The 16530-nt window shown below is 44.2% G+C and overlaps 1 protein-coding gene across 1 annotated transcript; it reads left to right on the forward strand.

Moving 5' to 3' along the window:
• Nucleotides 1-5763: 5763 nt before the first annotated feature.
• LOC149440999 (uncharacterized) lies at nucleotides 5764-15372 on the forward strand. The gene is made up of 3 exons (XM_089657890.1): nucleotides 5764-5868; nucleotides 11827-12106; nucleotides 14746-15372. Exons 1-3 carry the CDS (start codon nucleotides 5764-5766, stop codon nucleotides 14907-14909), a joined length of 549 nt encoding a protein of 182 aa, XP_089514016.1. The 3' UTR covers nucleotides 14910-15372.
• The last annotated feature ends 1158 nt before the right edge of the window (nucleotides 15373-16530 follow it).

Raw genomic sequence — 16530 nt, forward strand, 5'->3', positions numbered from 1 at the left:
TTCCCACCGCTTCTCCCCCCTCCTCCCCCTCTGCAGACTCTATCCCATTCTACTCTCTTGAGGCTTATTAAATTTTTTTTTTTTTTTTTTTTGCTAACATCCTGGTTCATATTTTCCTATATTTCTCTTTCAATCCTGCTCTTTCCCATTTTTCCCATCTCCTGAAATAAACTCTCATCTTATCTTCCTGCATATGATATGATCTTTCCATTCTACCTATCTGGTTTACTCTATTAATCCAGTCTTCCTCCTTTGGTACCTCAGCCCTCCGCCAAAACTTGGGTATCAACCCTTTCGCCGCATTCAAGAAATACCAAATACCTGAGTCTTTATATTTATTTACTGATGTCTCAACATTGTGTAGGAGGCACGTCGTTGGGTCTAACCCTATGTCAATTTCAGTTATTTCTTTAATCAATTTGACTATTATCTTCCAAAAAGCCTGGATTTTCGGACATTCCCACCATATGTGAAACACCGTGCCCATCTCTCCACACCCTCTCCAACACTTATCTGAGTCCTCCCCATTCATCTTGTGCTCTACACTCGGTGTAATGTGCCATCGTGTCACACACTTATAATTAACCTCAACCTCTCTCATACTCACATTATCGTGTATCAATCTAAACATCTTTTTCTGTCTATCTTCGTCAAACCCAACTCCCATATCTCTTTCCCATTTTGTGATAAAGATTAACTTTGTGTTTGTGTCTAATTCTGTGAGTATTCTATACACTTTTGAAACACCGTGCTTCCCATCTCTTCGTGTCTCTAACAACCTTTCAAACATATTCCACTCCTGTTTTACTCTCAAGGGTTTCGGAAGATTTCCAATAAAACATTTCAATTGATGATATTTCCACTCATCTATTCTAATAAAAATATCTCCCTTATTCTCCATTAAATCTTTAAGTGGTCTCAATTCCCCCCCCACCAAAACATCTCTCAGTTGGGTATCCTCCTTTCTAAACCATCTCCCCGATATCTTATTTTTTCCCGGAGGAAAGTAATCAGTATTTGTGAGAGGCATTAATATAGAATTAAATTCCCATTTCATGTTTTTGTGTAAATTATCCCATATCCTAAGAACATTTAGAGTGTAGATACTTGTGCTTTCTTTAATTCCCCTAAACTGTGGTGGAACCCATATCGTCTGGTTCAATCTAGTGCCACTAAGATCGTTTTCAATTGTTACCCAACTTTTCCCCTTATGGTTAAATGTCCAGTCATATATTCTTGCTAAGACCACTGCTTTATAGTATCTCTTGACATCTGGTAGACCCAATCCCCCTTTCTCTTTAGTCCTGCTCAATGTTTCATATGCTATTCTAGGTTTTTTATTCTTCCATATGTATCTTGTTAACATTTTTTTCATTATCTTAAAGAAGGCTTCTGGGATTTTAATTGGTACCATTTGAAATCTATACAGTATTTTAGGCATAATTACCATTTTGACTAAGTTTATACGTCCTATCCAGGATGGATTTCCTCCTTCCAGTCTTTTTAGATCTTCCCTGATCTCATTTATCAAAGAGATATAGTTTAATCTATACAGGTGCTTAGATGAGGCAGTGAGTTTTATTCCTAAGTATTTTATCTCTTTTTCTCTCCATATAAAGGGGAATTCTTTTTGTAGTTTTTCTTTTTCGTTCTTTGATATATTAATATTCAGGATCTCTGTTTTCGTTGGATTAATTTTTAAATTTGATAGTTCACCGTACTCCTTCAGAATCTTCATTATATTTGGGAGAGTTATTCGGGGGTTCCCCACATAGAACAATAAGTCGTCCGCAAAGGCCGCTACTCTGTGTTCTATAGATTCTATCTGAATTCCCTTTACCGATCCGCTATTTCTTATTGTTGACAACAAAGGTTCGAGTGACAATACATATAGCAGGGGGGATAGTGGGCAGCCTTGTCTTGTACCATTGGACATTCCAATGGGTTCTGATCTCTCCCCATTTACCGTGATGATTGCAGTAGGCTCCCTATATAATTTACTTATCCACTCTCGCATTCTATCGCCTATCCCCAGCACTTTTAAGTTGTCCATCATAAAGCCCCAGTCCACTCTATCAAATGCTTTCTCTGCATCAATTGACAAGAGCACTATCGGGGCTTTCCCTTTTCTACTTTTCTGAATAAGCATGAGGGTTCTCAAGCCGTTATCTCTACCTTCTCTCCCCGGTACAAAGCCCACCTGATCTCCATGTATCCATTCAGGCATCAAGTCCCTCAACCTGTTTGCTAACACCTTTGCATACAGTTTAGTGTCAGTGTTCAATAATGAGATAGGTCTGTAGCTGGAGCACTGAGATGGATCTTTTCCCTCCTTATGAATAAGCACTACATGGGCCTGTAGGGATTCTCTCCTCACTTCCATCCCACCTCCCAGAGCATTCATATATTTCTCCAGTTTGGGTAACAGTACTTCACTAAATTTCTTATAGTACTTAACTGTATAACCATCCGGGCCTGGGCTTTTTCCCCCCCCTGTGCTTTTTAATGCTGTTTTGATTTCTTCCTGGGAAATTTCTGCGTCTAGGGAGTTCAACTGTGCTTCACTTAGTTTTGGTAATCCCGCATTTTTTAAGTATGTCATCTTTTTTTTGTTAATTACCTCTTGAGTTTGTTTTAGAGGGCCTTGGGGACTAATATTATATAACTTTTTGTAATACTCCGTAAACACTTTAATAATCTCTTTATTTGAGTGGACCAACTCCCCCTTTGAGCTTTTTATCTTTTCTATATAGTTCCTATTTTTCTTTTTATTCAAAGCTCTCATTAAATATCTTCCTGGTCTGTCTCCCCATCTATATCTCTCATTCAAAACCCTGTTGTATACTCTTCTCTTCTCCTCATCCATCAATCTCTCTAGTTCATCTTTTTTATCCAATAACTTCTGTCTCGTATCTTTTGTTATTTTCTTCTTATGTATCTGCTCTAAATCCAATATTTCTTTTAATATCCCACTGACCCTCTCTCTTCTTTCCTTTTTCTTCCTTGCTCCTGCCGCTATCAAGATTCCTCTTATGAATACCTTATGGCTTTCCCAGACTGTGGCTATCGATACTTCCTCTGATTCGTTCTCCTTAAAGTATACCTTAATCTCTTTCTCGATTTTCTGAACTACCTCCTCATCCAGAAGAAGAACCTCATTTAACCTCCACCCTAATCCTCCAGTCCACCTTCTTCCCCATTCCATTTTCATTACGACCGGAGCATGATCCGAGAACGTCCTTGTCTCTATGTCAATTTTAACCAGGTGATCTATAAGTTGATGGTCTATTAAGATGTAATCTAATCTCGAGTATATCTCATGTGCATTAGAGAAGAAGGTATAGTCTCTGTCTTTCATATGCGTTATTCTCCAGGTATCCACTAGTTGACATTCATGCATCACTTTCTTCAAAACTCTCAGAGACCTACTCCCCTCTCTCTGCACAGAAGAGGTATTATCCCTTTGTGGGTCCATACAGAAATTTAGGTCTCCAGCTACTATCAAACGCCCTTTTTTGAATTCCATTAATTTTTTCAACAGACCCTTCATATATATCTCCGGGTTTCTATTAGGGCAGTATATATTGGCTAAAGTACATTCTATCCCCTGAAGTCTACCTTTTAGGAATAAAAACCTCCCCTCCGGGTCGGTTCTTCTATCCTGCAGCTCAAATCTCATATTCTTTGCCAAACCTATTGCAACCCCTTTTGCTCTTTTTATTGGAGAATCTGCATAGTACCATATTGGGTAGTATTTGGATTTTAATTTCACGTTTGCCTCTATCTCAAAATGCGTCTCCTGTAAAAATACCACTGACGTCGCCCTATGATGTAACTCATTAAACAACCTAAATCTCTTCCCTGGACAACTCAGCCCATTCACATTATAAGTTATAAACTGTATTTCTTCCATCTTTCCCTATTAACTCCATCTCTCTTCTAGATTGCCTCTTCCTCTTTGTCCCTTCTGTCATGCAGAGTATTAACCCAATACCTCCTCCCCTCCCTCCCACCCAGCTCCCGTCCCACCCAACTCCCCTCCCCTCCCCCCTCCCACCCATTTTCCCATCCCACCCCCCTTCCTCCCCCTCCCCTCTTTTTAGGCCTGTTGATTGCCTACCAATCATTTGTGGTAATACTATCCACTTTTGATTTAATCTATAGGGGAAAAACTCCAGCCCTGGACAGCATTCCGCCCCTTCCCCCCCTCCCCCTTAACCCCTAAATCCTACCAAAATATCTCAATAACAGTGGTTTGAGGGCGGAAGGGACAAGGCGGAGAGAGAGAGAGAGAGAAAAAAAAAAAAAACACTATCTCTCTCCCTCTCCCCCTCCCCCCCTCCGCCCCCCCCCACCAACCAGTTGCCAGTCCTCTTTTCTTTTCGTTCTAATTTCCCAGTGTTCTTCTTCCCAGCCAGGAATCTCCATTCTTTGTAGATTGAGTCTGTCGCAAAAATTTTTCAAATCTTCTGGGAACCTAAGATATGCTGTATTTCCATTTCTCCATCCTATTAGGCACTCAGGGGTCCCCCATCTATATTGCACCTTTTGTTCTTTCAATCTTTCCAATAGAGGTCTAAGGGTTCTCCTTCTCCATAAAGTCTCTGGTGACAAGTCCGCATATATCTGTAAGTCCTTTCCTTCATACATAATTACTGCTTTTCCCTTTATCCTCTTCCAAATTTTATCTTTATCTAGGAATTCACAAAATTTGACAAGTATATCTCGTGGCCTATCTTTTCCCGAATTTCCTTGGATTTTTCCTTGTCTAGAGATTCCTTCTATTTTAGTTTTTTCCATATTAGTACTGTCCATTATGGAATTTAATATTTTACAGACCATCTCTTGCAAATTTTCTCCTTTAGAATTCTCTGGGACTCCACGTATCCTAATATTTCTCCTCCTATTCCTATTTTCTTGTATCTCAGCCTTATAAAACAATTTTTCTTGTGCTTTCCTCATGTTAATTATTTCTTTTTCCAATTCGGCAATAGTTTGGGACTGGTTTTTGACTTTTTCCTCCGTTTCTTCCACTCTCACCAAAAGGTGACCCAAATCATTTCGAATATTTACAATTTCTTGTTTTATTGTTTTCTCCAGATCTTTGAACATTTCTGCCATTTCTTTTTTGTTTGGTATTTGTAGCTCTGTCTCCATCTCTGTATTAGCAGATATTTGTTGGCTGCTAATGTCAAGGCCTAGTGATAGTCTAGGGCTACTTTCCAGGCTTAGATCTACTTCACCTTTTCCACTTTTGCCCTGAGTCCTTTCTGGGGTTATATTTCCCTGGGAAGTGTATTTTTTAATAGTGCCAGTCTGAGTCCCTTTTAGCCCACTTCCTTTTGTACTTTTATTTTTCATTCTTCTATTGCTCTTATTCTTCTTTATTGGCTCGGGGGTTAAGGAGAGATAACTATTAATATATACGTCACTACTTATCCACTCATTTGATTTTCCAGCTTTTTATTCGTTTTTCCTCTTCTCCTTTTCACTACTTTATATTTCCCACTCAAGGGGCTCCCCTCTCTTCTCTCACACACTGCCTCTCCCAACAGCCCACAGGAAGCACATAATTTTGTTGAGACTCGGTCAGAGTCACTCACCCTGCTCGTGTCTCTCTTCTTCTCGGGGCCCAACCAGCATTTCTCTCTGTCCTTCAGCTGGGCAGTGTGATCATTTTAGGGGTTCCTCCAAAAAGAATCCTCCTCCTTTCTCTCTCCAATCCCCCGTGTCTCTCCTCCTTCAGAAGCAGGACTCAGAGCAATGGGCCAACCAGCAGGGCCCCAAACAACGGACCGACCAGCACAGCCCCCAGCAGTCCAGCAACGGTCAAGATCCCAGCCAACAAGCCGGCAGACAGAGCTCCAGGTAGAAACCGGCTGACAGGATTCTGAGCACTGGGCTAGGATGCAGAGCTCCGAGCAGTGAGCCTATTAGCAGGGCACCAGACTATCGGCGCTATAACAGGGGACCAGGTATTGGGTCTGCAGCCGTGCACCAAGGGGTAGATCCACAAGCCGATCAGCTCCTCTCTCTCTGCACCAAACACCGGCCGGCTTCCTGGTTTCCCAGTGGTGCTTAGCGGCCGGTCACGTGTCTGCACCGCTCCACCTTGTCTCCCCGCTGCCCGACACACCTTCACCCCGAGCACCGGAGCCGGATCCCTTCTCACAACTCAGCTCTCCCGCAGGGTTCCTCCATCCATCCAAGGGGGACCACCGCACCGCAGCTCCACATCACAGGTAGGGGTTTGGGGAGGTGGGTGAAGGAGCTTGCCCGAGAGCTCCTACATCGGGCTCTCGTCAGCCGCCAGGGTTAGGCTCCACCCCCCGGATGCCGGAGGGGAGGGGTCTTCCCAAAAAAGGATGTATAGCTTCTGGGTTTCGATGCCCCAATCTTCTATGCCACAGGTGGATGCACTTGTCATGTGGGTTATGAGTTGCCGCATTAGCCTTCTCACTTTCAGTGACGACTTTGTACAGATGTTCATTTAATCTTCCTCTTGCTAGAATTTGCTTTCCATTTTGAATTGTGCATTCATCACCTCTGAACTGGACAGTGAGTCCATTGCTTGCAAGGGTTTTAACTGATAGGAGGCTTCCTTCTAGGCTTGGAACATATAGAACATTCTTTACAAGGATGCTCTGCTTGCCCCCTGATGGTGTTTTGCAGTTCAGAAATCCCTGACCATTACCTTCCGCTGTAATACTTTTCCCATTTGCTAGGAAGACTTTATCTTTTACACTAAAATCAATTTCTGTGAAGAATGTCTCGTCGCTTGTCATGTGACTTGTTGCCCCTGAATCAATGTACCATCCATGTGAGGTACTATTCTGAGTCACTTTAAAAGTACCACTCCATGATGCACTTTCATTTTCTTTCATGACCGCTTTAGCTCTTTCTCTTGTGGGTAGCTCCCGCTTTCGCTGCTCAGCTTTCCAGATTGAACAGTTTTTTTTCAGGTGACTGGCCTTTTTGCAGCAAAAACATACCCTGGTTTCTTTGCTTTGTCTTATGCCTTCAAGCACCTTCAGAGCTGCCTCTGGTCTCTCGTTCTCTTCACTATGCAAATTTTCCTTTCTTCTGCTGTGTTCATCAATTAATTTTCCCTTAACATATTCTAGCGTCAGTTCAGTTTCCGGTCTAGTTTCTAGAGCATTTATAAGGGCACTGTATGATTCTGGAAGGCTGCATAGCAGTAGTGCCACAACATGATTGTCTTTCATTTCTTCACCTATTGCACCCAGCTGGTCCACAATTTCTAGCATAGCATTTACATGTTCACCCATTTCCTGCCCTTTTTCCAGCCTCATCTTATACAGTTTGCGCAGCAGATATAGTTTACTGTTTAGGTTTGCACATTCATGCAGTGTTTGCAATGCAGTCCACATACCTTTAGCTGTGTGTTCTTTCCTTATATGAATGAGTTGATCGTCCTCCACTAACAGGCTTATGACTGCTTTTGTTTGCCTGTTTTTTCTGTCCCATTCTTCCGGGTTGTCATTGGGTCTGTGTGTATCTAGTACCGGCCACAAGTCATCTTTGGATAACAGCATTTCAAGCTTAAACTTCCATAGCTGGTAGCTGGTATTGTTGAGCTTTGCTATTGTAAACTTCATATCTGAAGCACTTGCCATCTTTCAGTGAATTGGATACAGCTCTTGTTTCCTCACACAGGACCTGGCAGGATTGTAAATACAGCACTTACTTGCTTGTAGTTCTCCTTTTTCCAGTGTCTGGAGCTGGGCCCATAACCTCTTGGTTATGTGTTAGAGAAGACACTGGTAGCTTGTGATGAAGCAGAACTCTGACTTTACTTGTGTGGCTTAAGTTGCAAACATACAGAGCACATTTCAACAGGTTGTGATAGCACACATATTACTTCCTGAAGAGATGAGAGAGAAGAGAGAGAACCAACAAGTTTTACACATATGCACAACTGATAACCTTAGTGTACAGTGCCATCTACTGGTCAAGTGATATAAACACACAAATACTATATAGTACATTATGGTACATGCTGTTGTATTCCCAACATCCCTGAACAAGGAGGTCCCAAGAGCTTGGCGTTAAGCAGTCCTGGATGAAGGCTAGTTGGGTATTGCACCTGGCCACCCTCTCCTCTTATCCCCAGGGGGTGTAGGAGTACTCACACTGTCCTTGCCTGTCAGCATGGTAGGTTGGTGACTGTCTTCAGACCTTACTCTGTGCTGACTTCTTCCCGGCTAACAAATTGTCCTAGCAAACACAAATGCTCCTGCGCTTGGGGATGGACTCGATGCTACAACCACATTAAGAATGTCCTGGAACATGCACACTTTGCTGCCCTCAATAGACCGGGGAAATCCAAATATACTGAATGAGGAAAGAATAGAGAGAGGGCGCACAGGCATTACCATAAAAAATGCTTAATAAGAAATATAGTAGGTGTTGTACTCACAAATGACAATAAAGTCAAGGCACATCATAAAAGAACAGCTTAGTCAACACCGCGCTGAGTAACAGTCCGCAATAGGGAGTGTAGACATCCAGTAGGCTGACTCATTTCGAGGACTTTGAGGTGGCTCTGAGGAAGAGGCAAGTCCTCGAAACTTGTCAGCCTATTGGATGTCTACACTCTCTATTACTGACTGTTACTTAGCGTGGTGTTGACGAAGCTGTTCTTTTATGACATGCCTTGACTTTATTAACAAATTGTCCTCCCTGGGAGATGTTAAGGCAGAAGAGATCTTCCCGTCCAGCACCCTGCTTGTAGATAGGCTCCTCTCCCTGGGGCCCCCTCCCAGGCTCCTCACTCCAGCCTTCCTCTCAGTCCATCTTCCACCTGACACTGCACAATTCTCATCAGGATCTGTGATATTTGAATGTTGCCCTGGTCACCTTGCCTGGCCTCCTGCCAGGGGATTGGCCAAGGACCCTCAAATATCCAGATCTGGGCCTTCTTCCATCCTCCTCCCCTGTTCCAGAAAGTTCTCTAGTTTCAGGGAGGGTGGGAGGGCTCCAGAAGCCCTGACCTGTGGAACCTCTCAGCCTGTCCTCAGGTGAACTCACTGCTTCACTTCCAGGCTGACTCATCCCAGGCCGCTACGCAGCTTCTAAGTAAAAAAAAAGAACAACAAAGCCTATCTAGGTAACCTGGAGAGCGTTACACTGGGCAGGGATGAGTCACTGGTTGTTAGGGAGCTACTACCCGCCAGCATCCTAACAACTAGGAGCTCTGAGCAGAAAGTTATCACATTTATTAGTGGTAGTAAAAATGTTGCTAAATGTTTCCCTTCACACTGGAGGTTTTCTCAGCTGAACACCCATTCAGATGCTCCCGATGGAATCTCCATAGATTGTGTACAAAATGCCGAGTTCTCCCTCATATTATTCACCCTTTTGGTAAAATCCTCTTAGCTTACAGTGTTAGGTCATTTTCTCTATTGGTTTACGGATGAATGCTGAAATTGCATGAGGTAGGGAAACAAATAGAAACTGACATTGTACACATATTACCCACTTGACGGTGCTAGACTATTTTGCACCCTAGGCAAGACCAGCTACTTGTGCCCCCCCCCCCTTCCCCCCCAAAAAAAAAAAACCCAACACCACTATTAAAGACAAGATCAGTGTCAGGGACAGATTGCCTCTGTGGCTGGCAGTGGCAGGGTGGCAGTTGCAGTGAGTGGAGGATGATGGATCCACACTCTGACAGATCCCAGGCTGGAATTCCCCAGGCAATGGGGGGAGGTAAAACGCTGTGACAACAGGCACCTGAACTGAGCGATCCCACATGGTGACAGATCTAACACAACACACCACCAACACTGACACAGATCAGCAGGCCCAGCAGGCACTAGAAGAGCAGGCTGTGGGATCAGGATGATGTCATCACTCACCGACACATTGCACATGTGATGACTCAGACACGAGACATCAGAGTCATACATTAGTTTCCTCCACTGATGAATGGGAAGAGAAGGGCTGGAACTCCACAGCAATCAGTGACCGCCAGCTGGCTTGCAGTAAGGGACTGAGTCTGAGAGGAGCACTGGAAGAAGCGGCAGCTCAGCTACTACACTGGCCCCAGACACCCGGCTTTTTCCTCTGTCCTTTCTTCATCTCCTCTGCCGCCCCTCCCCTCAGGTGAAGGATCATTCATGACAAGGCGGCATCGCACACAGATATGGTGCGTGCCTGTGCTGCGCCCAGGTGCCCCTAGATGGCAGTGCGCCCTAGGTGGCTATGTAGTTTGTCTAGTGGAAGCATCGGCCCTGCGTATACATAGATAACGTTGTGGTTGTCAAGTGGTTTACCAGAGTTACGGCTGAAGAAATGACCATAACCCTGGTACCTTTTTTTTCAGTGAATGGCTGGTATTCATATGAAAGTGGTCCTAGTGGCCCTTGAACCACTGGATCGCTTTCAATAGTAGTGGAAGGGGGTGTCTCTCCCACCTCCTTCGGCTTGCTGGCGTTTCTTGGGCTTACTGTTAATGCCGGCCGGCCAGAGAAATGATCTGATGGTGCAACCTCCTCAGGATGGCAGCGATGAAAGATTATATGGTCTTTGATTGCCTCTATCATGATGGTGGACCAGAATGACGTCATGACGTTGCACCCAGTCGGCGGTGGAAGTAAACAAATATTTTTCTTTTTTAAAGCAACAGTTCAGAATTTTTTTTTTAAAACTTTTGCTTTTAGAGGTAAAGAAGTGGTTCGGTGTCTTTTTGACCTCCGATCTCTTCTTAAAGAGGACCTGCTGGGCACTGATGGGTAGTACTGCTGGGCACTGATGGCTAGTACTGCTGGGCACTGATGGCTAGTACTGCTGGGCACTGATGGGTGGGACTGCTGAGCATGGATGGGCGGGACTGCTGGGCACTAATGGGTGAAACTGCTGGGCACTGATGGGTAGGACTGCTGGGCACTGATGGGTGACACTGCTGAGCACTGATGGGTAGTACTGCTGGGCACTGATGGGTGGGACTGCTGGGCACTGATGGGTGGGATTGCTGGGCACTGATGGGTGGGACTGCTGGGCACTGATGGTTTGGACTGCTAGGCACTGATGGGTGGAACTGCTGGGCACTGATGAGTGCCCTGATTATTAGTGCAGATCTCCCGTCACATCTGCTGGTTATTGGCAGTACTTTCCCCATGCTGTGACAGTGTGAGGAATGTGCAGCCGATAACCGGCAACTGTATTTACATCGCGATCTGCTGTGTGATTGGATACAGTTGATCATGTGGTAAAAGGCCTCTGTGATTGTCCTTTTACTTTATCACGTGATCAGTTGTTTCCATAGGACACAGCGATCACCTGCGGCATCGGGTGCAAGCCGCTGGGGGCGCGCAGGGGGCGTGTTCTGGGAGGAAGTCCACAGACACCCTCCCAGAACCAGACAACCGCGCTGTAGCCATCTTGCAGCTATAGTGCGGTTGGGAAGAGGTTAAAAAGCGCTGCGCAAATACCATGTGACATAAAAAATTGCAACAATCACCATTTGGTTCTCTGGGGTCTTTGCTAAAAAATATCTAATGTTTGGGGATTAGAAGTAATTTTCTAGCAAGAAATATCAATTTAAATAAAACGTCCCAGAAAATGTTTGGTCCTCAAGCGGTATAAACATTCCGGGTGTTATTCGTTACTTTTGTGTGAATGATGAAACATCTGCAAAGCAGTTTTTTTGTTGTCAACATAGACCGACCCCTAATAGTGACCCCAGGATTGCTGGAACCCGCCGCATTGTGAGATTTGTAGTCATGGATTTAGTGTAATGTACAATCATTTCTCTTGTTGCTGTTATCTAATGATTATTGTTTTGTATCTTTCATTATATAGTGGCTTCTTCCAGGATATCACACAGTTGGGATCTTTTCAAGGTCATCAGAGAGTGACTATGAATGGCTTATCAACCGACTAAAATCGGAGTCCTTCCATAACAAAATAACTGTCCTTCCTCACTACATCTCCAACAATGGATGGCAGCAGTTCAGGGAGGCCGTCTCTCGGTGCACGTTCGGTATTTTGTATCACACCAAGAAAAGCGGACCAATCAACATTGTGGACGTCACCGACTCTGTATATGATGAGGAGCTGAAATATCTGTCTGAACGCCTAGGTAAGAGGTCATCATGTATGTGGCTGATTCATAACACAGACGGCTACATGGGCTGATGTTCCATCATGTATGATTCGGGTAGTAGGGTTCATCACTGCCCATCCCCCACACACAATCATGGCCAAACATCTTGTCCCCCCGGCATTTGTCAGATAACGCCCCACTTCACCCAGAAAATTGCTGCAATGACAAATGTTCCGGCATTCTGGTGTCATTTCTTGTGTTTGTATTGTATGACACCAAAAAGTGGAGAAACAACAAGCCAAATCTGACACCTTCCACACAGAACTACAAAAATGGACCCCAAACATCCTACTACACCTACTACCCCAACTACTACACCTCCTACTACACCTCCTACTACCCCAACTACTCCACCTCCTACTACACCTCCTACTATACCTCCTACTACCCCTCCTACTACACCTCCTACTACCCCAAATACTACACCTCCTACAACCCCAACTACTACACCTCCTACTACCCCAACTACTACACCTCCTACTGCCCCAACTACTACCCCAACTACTACACCTCCTACTACCCCAACTACTACACCTCCTACTGCCCCAACTACTACCCCAACTACTACACCTCCTACTACCCCAACTACTACACCTCCTACTACACCTTCTACTACACCTCCTACAACCCCAACTACTACACCTCCTACTACACCTTCTACTACACCTCCTACAACCCCAACTACTACGCCTCCTACTACACCTCCTACCACCCCAACTACCACACCTCCTACTACACCTACTACAACCCCAACTACTACACCTCCTACTACACCTTCTACTACACCTCCTACAACCCCAACTACTACACCCTCTACTACACCTCCTACCACCCCAACTACCACACCTCCTACAACCCCAACTACTACACCTCCTACTACACCTCCTACCACCCCAACTACTACACCTTCCACTACACCTCCTACCACCCCAACTACTACACCTCCTACTACTCCAACTACTACTATTCCTACTACACCTCCTACTACCCCAACTACTACACCTCCTACTACACCTCCTACTACACCTCATACTACCCCAACTACTACACCTCCTACTACACCTCCTACTACCCCAACTACTACACCTCCTACAACCCCAACTACTACACCTCCTACTATACCTCCTACTATCCAAACTACTACACCAACTACTACCCCAACTACTACACCTCCTACTACCCCAACTACTACACCTCTCACTACACCTCCTACTACCCCAAACACTACACCTCCTACTACTCCAACTACTACACCTTCTACTACCGGAACTACTACACCAACTACTACCCCAACTACTACACCTCTTACTACACCTCCTGCTACCCCAAATACTACACCTCCTACTACTCCAACTACTACACCTCATACTACACCCCCTACTACCCCAACTACTACATATCCTACTACACCTCCTACTACCCCAACTACTACCCCAACTACTACTTTTCCTACTACACCTCCTACAACCCCAACTATTACTATTCCTACTACCCAACTACTACTATTCCTACTACCCCAACTACTACTATTCCTACTACACTTCCTACTATCCCAACTATTACTATTCCTACTACACCTTCTACTACCCCAACTACTGCTATTCCTACTACACCTCCTACTACCCCAACTACTGCTATTTCTACTACACCTCCTACTACCCCAAGTACTACTATTCCTATTACACCTCCTACTACCCCAACTACTACTATTTCTACTACACCTCCTACTACCCCAATTGCTACTATTCCTACTACACCTCCTACTACCCCAATTGCTACTATTCCTACTACACCTCCTACTACCCCAACTACTACTATTCCTACTACACCTCCTACTACCCCAAGTACTACACCTCCTACTATCCCAACTACTACTATTTCTACTACAGCTCCTACTACCCCAATTGCTACTATTCCTACTACACCTCCTACTACCCCAATTGCTACTATTCCTACTACACCTCCTACTACCCCAATTGCTACTATTCCTACTACACCTCCTACTACCCCAACTACTGCTATTCCTACTACACCTGCTACTACCCCAAGTACTACTATTTCTACTACAGCTCCTACTACCCCAATTGCTACTATTCCTACTACCCCAACTACTGCTATTCCTACTACACCTCCTACTATGCCAACTACTACTATTTCTACTACAGCTCCTACTACCCCAATTGCTACTATTCCTACTACACCTCCTACTACCCCAATTGCTACTATTCCTACTACACCTCCTACTACCCCAACTACTGCTATTCCTACTACACCTCCTACTATCCCAACTACTACTATTCCTATTACACCTCCTACTACCCCAACTCCTACTATTCCTATTACACCTCCTACTACCCCAACTACTACTATTCCTACTACACCTCCTACTACCCCAACTACTACTATTCCTACTACACCTCCTACTACCCCAACTACTACTATTTCTACTACACCTCCTACTACCCCAACTACTACTATTCCTACTACACCTCTTACTACTCCAAATACTACTATTCCTACTACACCTCCTACTATCACTGCTGCCGCACTCATCCCATGTAAATATTCTTCCATGGATGTATGTATTGGATGTAACGTGATGTCTTTATACACAGGGAAGGAGAAGGTGATTGTGGTTGTTGATGATCTGGAGGACACTAGTAGTAAGGAGAAGGACCGGATCCTGGAGGCACAGCCCAGTATTGGAATGTTGGCCAAGGATCTCTTTCTATTTAAAGAAGTTGAAAAACAAAACAGAACAAATCCTATTGTAAAGTAACACAGAGGATATAACACACAGCACACATACACTGTTGTTGGAAATGTATTTGTCCATTCATTAGGAAAGATGGAATATTACCTCAATACTGTACTAATGTCTTACAGCTGAGCTCCAGGAACAACAAGGTTCAATATATATATATATTCCTCAGTAGCAACAAAAAATATATCTTATATATGTCCACTTTATGTATATAGCTTCTGCAGCAAGTAGAGTTGTGGGAGGGGCCAAGCAGGCTGCCTGAAGAGAAGTACAGGAGGGGGCGGAGACAAAACCAGTCCCCCTGCACAAGGAGAGGGAGCAGCAGTGAGCGGTCTTTAGTCCAGGAAGTCTCCCCCTGGATGAAGACACGGATCTGGAGGAAGTACACAAAGAAAACCTTTGTTTTTCAACATTTTTTGTTATTTATTTTTTGTTTGCAGTGCAAATTCCATTGGCGATTAAATACCACCAAAAGAAAGCTCTATTTGTGTAAAAAAAATGCTAAAAATGTAATTTGGGTACAATGCTGCATGACCGCACAATTGTCATTCAAAGTGTGAGAGCGCTGAAAGCTGGCCTGGGCAGGAAGGGGGTGAAAGTGCCCGGTAGGTGAGGGGTTAAACAGGACAAATTACAGAATAAAATATATTTTTTATCTGAAGTAACAATATTTAGTTTTAAATTAACACTGCTCCAAAAAATAAAGGTTTTTGGGGTTTTTTTTTGGTCCAAGGACTGTGAAAAGATTTATTGTTGCAAGATAATATCAGGAAAACAGAGATTTTACAATATTACCCCGGGGGATTTTATTTATTTATTGTATCCAGTTGGTTTTGTTTTACTTTTACGTTTGTTAATGAGCTATTTGATTGTTGCCATGTATTTGCTCCTTGGTTATGTTTTTGATATCAATATGCGTGGCAGATGCATCCATCCAGATTCTCCCCTTTCTGTGGATCTAGACCAGCAATGGGCAAACTACGGTCCGCGGGCCGTATACGGCCCGGCGGACCTTTTAATCCGGCCCGCGGAGCGTGATACTGTCAGGATGGCTGTCAGGATGTGTGTAGGTGGGGCAGCGTGACGAACGTGAGGGGAGCTCGGCTCCTCTCACAGTCCGCCCTGAAGACCGGAACGGCGCGGGAACACGGCGAGAGGAACGTGCGGAGCAAAGGTAAGTGAATTGACACAGGAGGGACTTGGCTTACTACTTGGGGGGGAATATTACTATGGGGGATGAAATACTATATGGGGGATGAATTACTATATGGGGGATGAATTACTATATGGGGGATTAATTACTATGGGGGATGAATTACTATATGGGGGATGAATTAATATGGGGAATTAATTACTATATGGGGGATGAATTACTATGGGGGATGAATTACTATGGGGGATGAATTACTATATGGGGGATGAATTACTATGGGGGATGAATTACTATGGGGGATGAATTACTATATGGGGGATGAAATACTATACGAGGGATGAATTAATATGGGGGATGAATTAATATGGGGGATGAATTCATATGGGGAATGAATTACTATGGGGGATGAATTCATATGGGGGATGAATTACTATGGGGGATGAATTCATATGGGGAATGAATTACTATAGGGGGGATGAATTA

The sequence above is a fragment of the Staurois parvus genome, unplaced genomic scaffold (genome assembly GCF_062004578.1).
Source record: "Staurois parvus isolate SC_StPar_1 unplaced genomic scaffold, SC_StPar_1.0 ptg001037l, whole genome shotgun sequence".
NCBI classification, from domain to species: Eukaryota; Metazoa; Chordata; class Amphibia; order Anura; family Ranidae; genus Staurois; species Staurois parvus.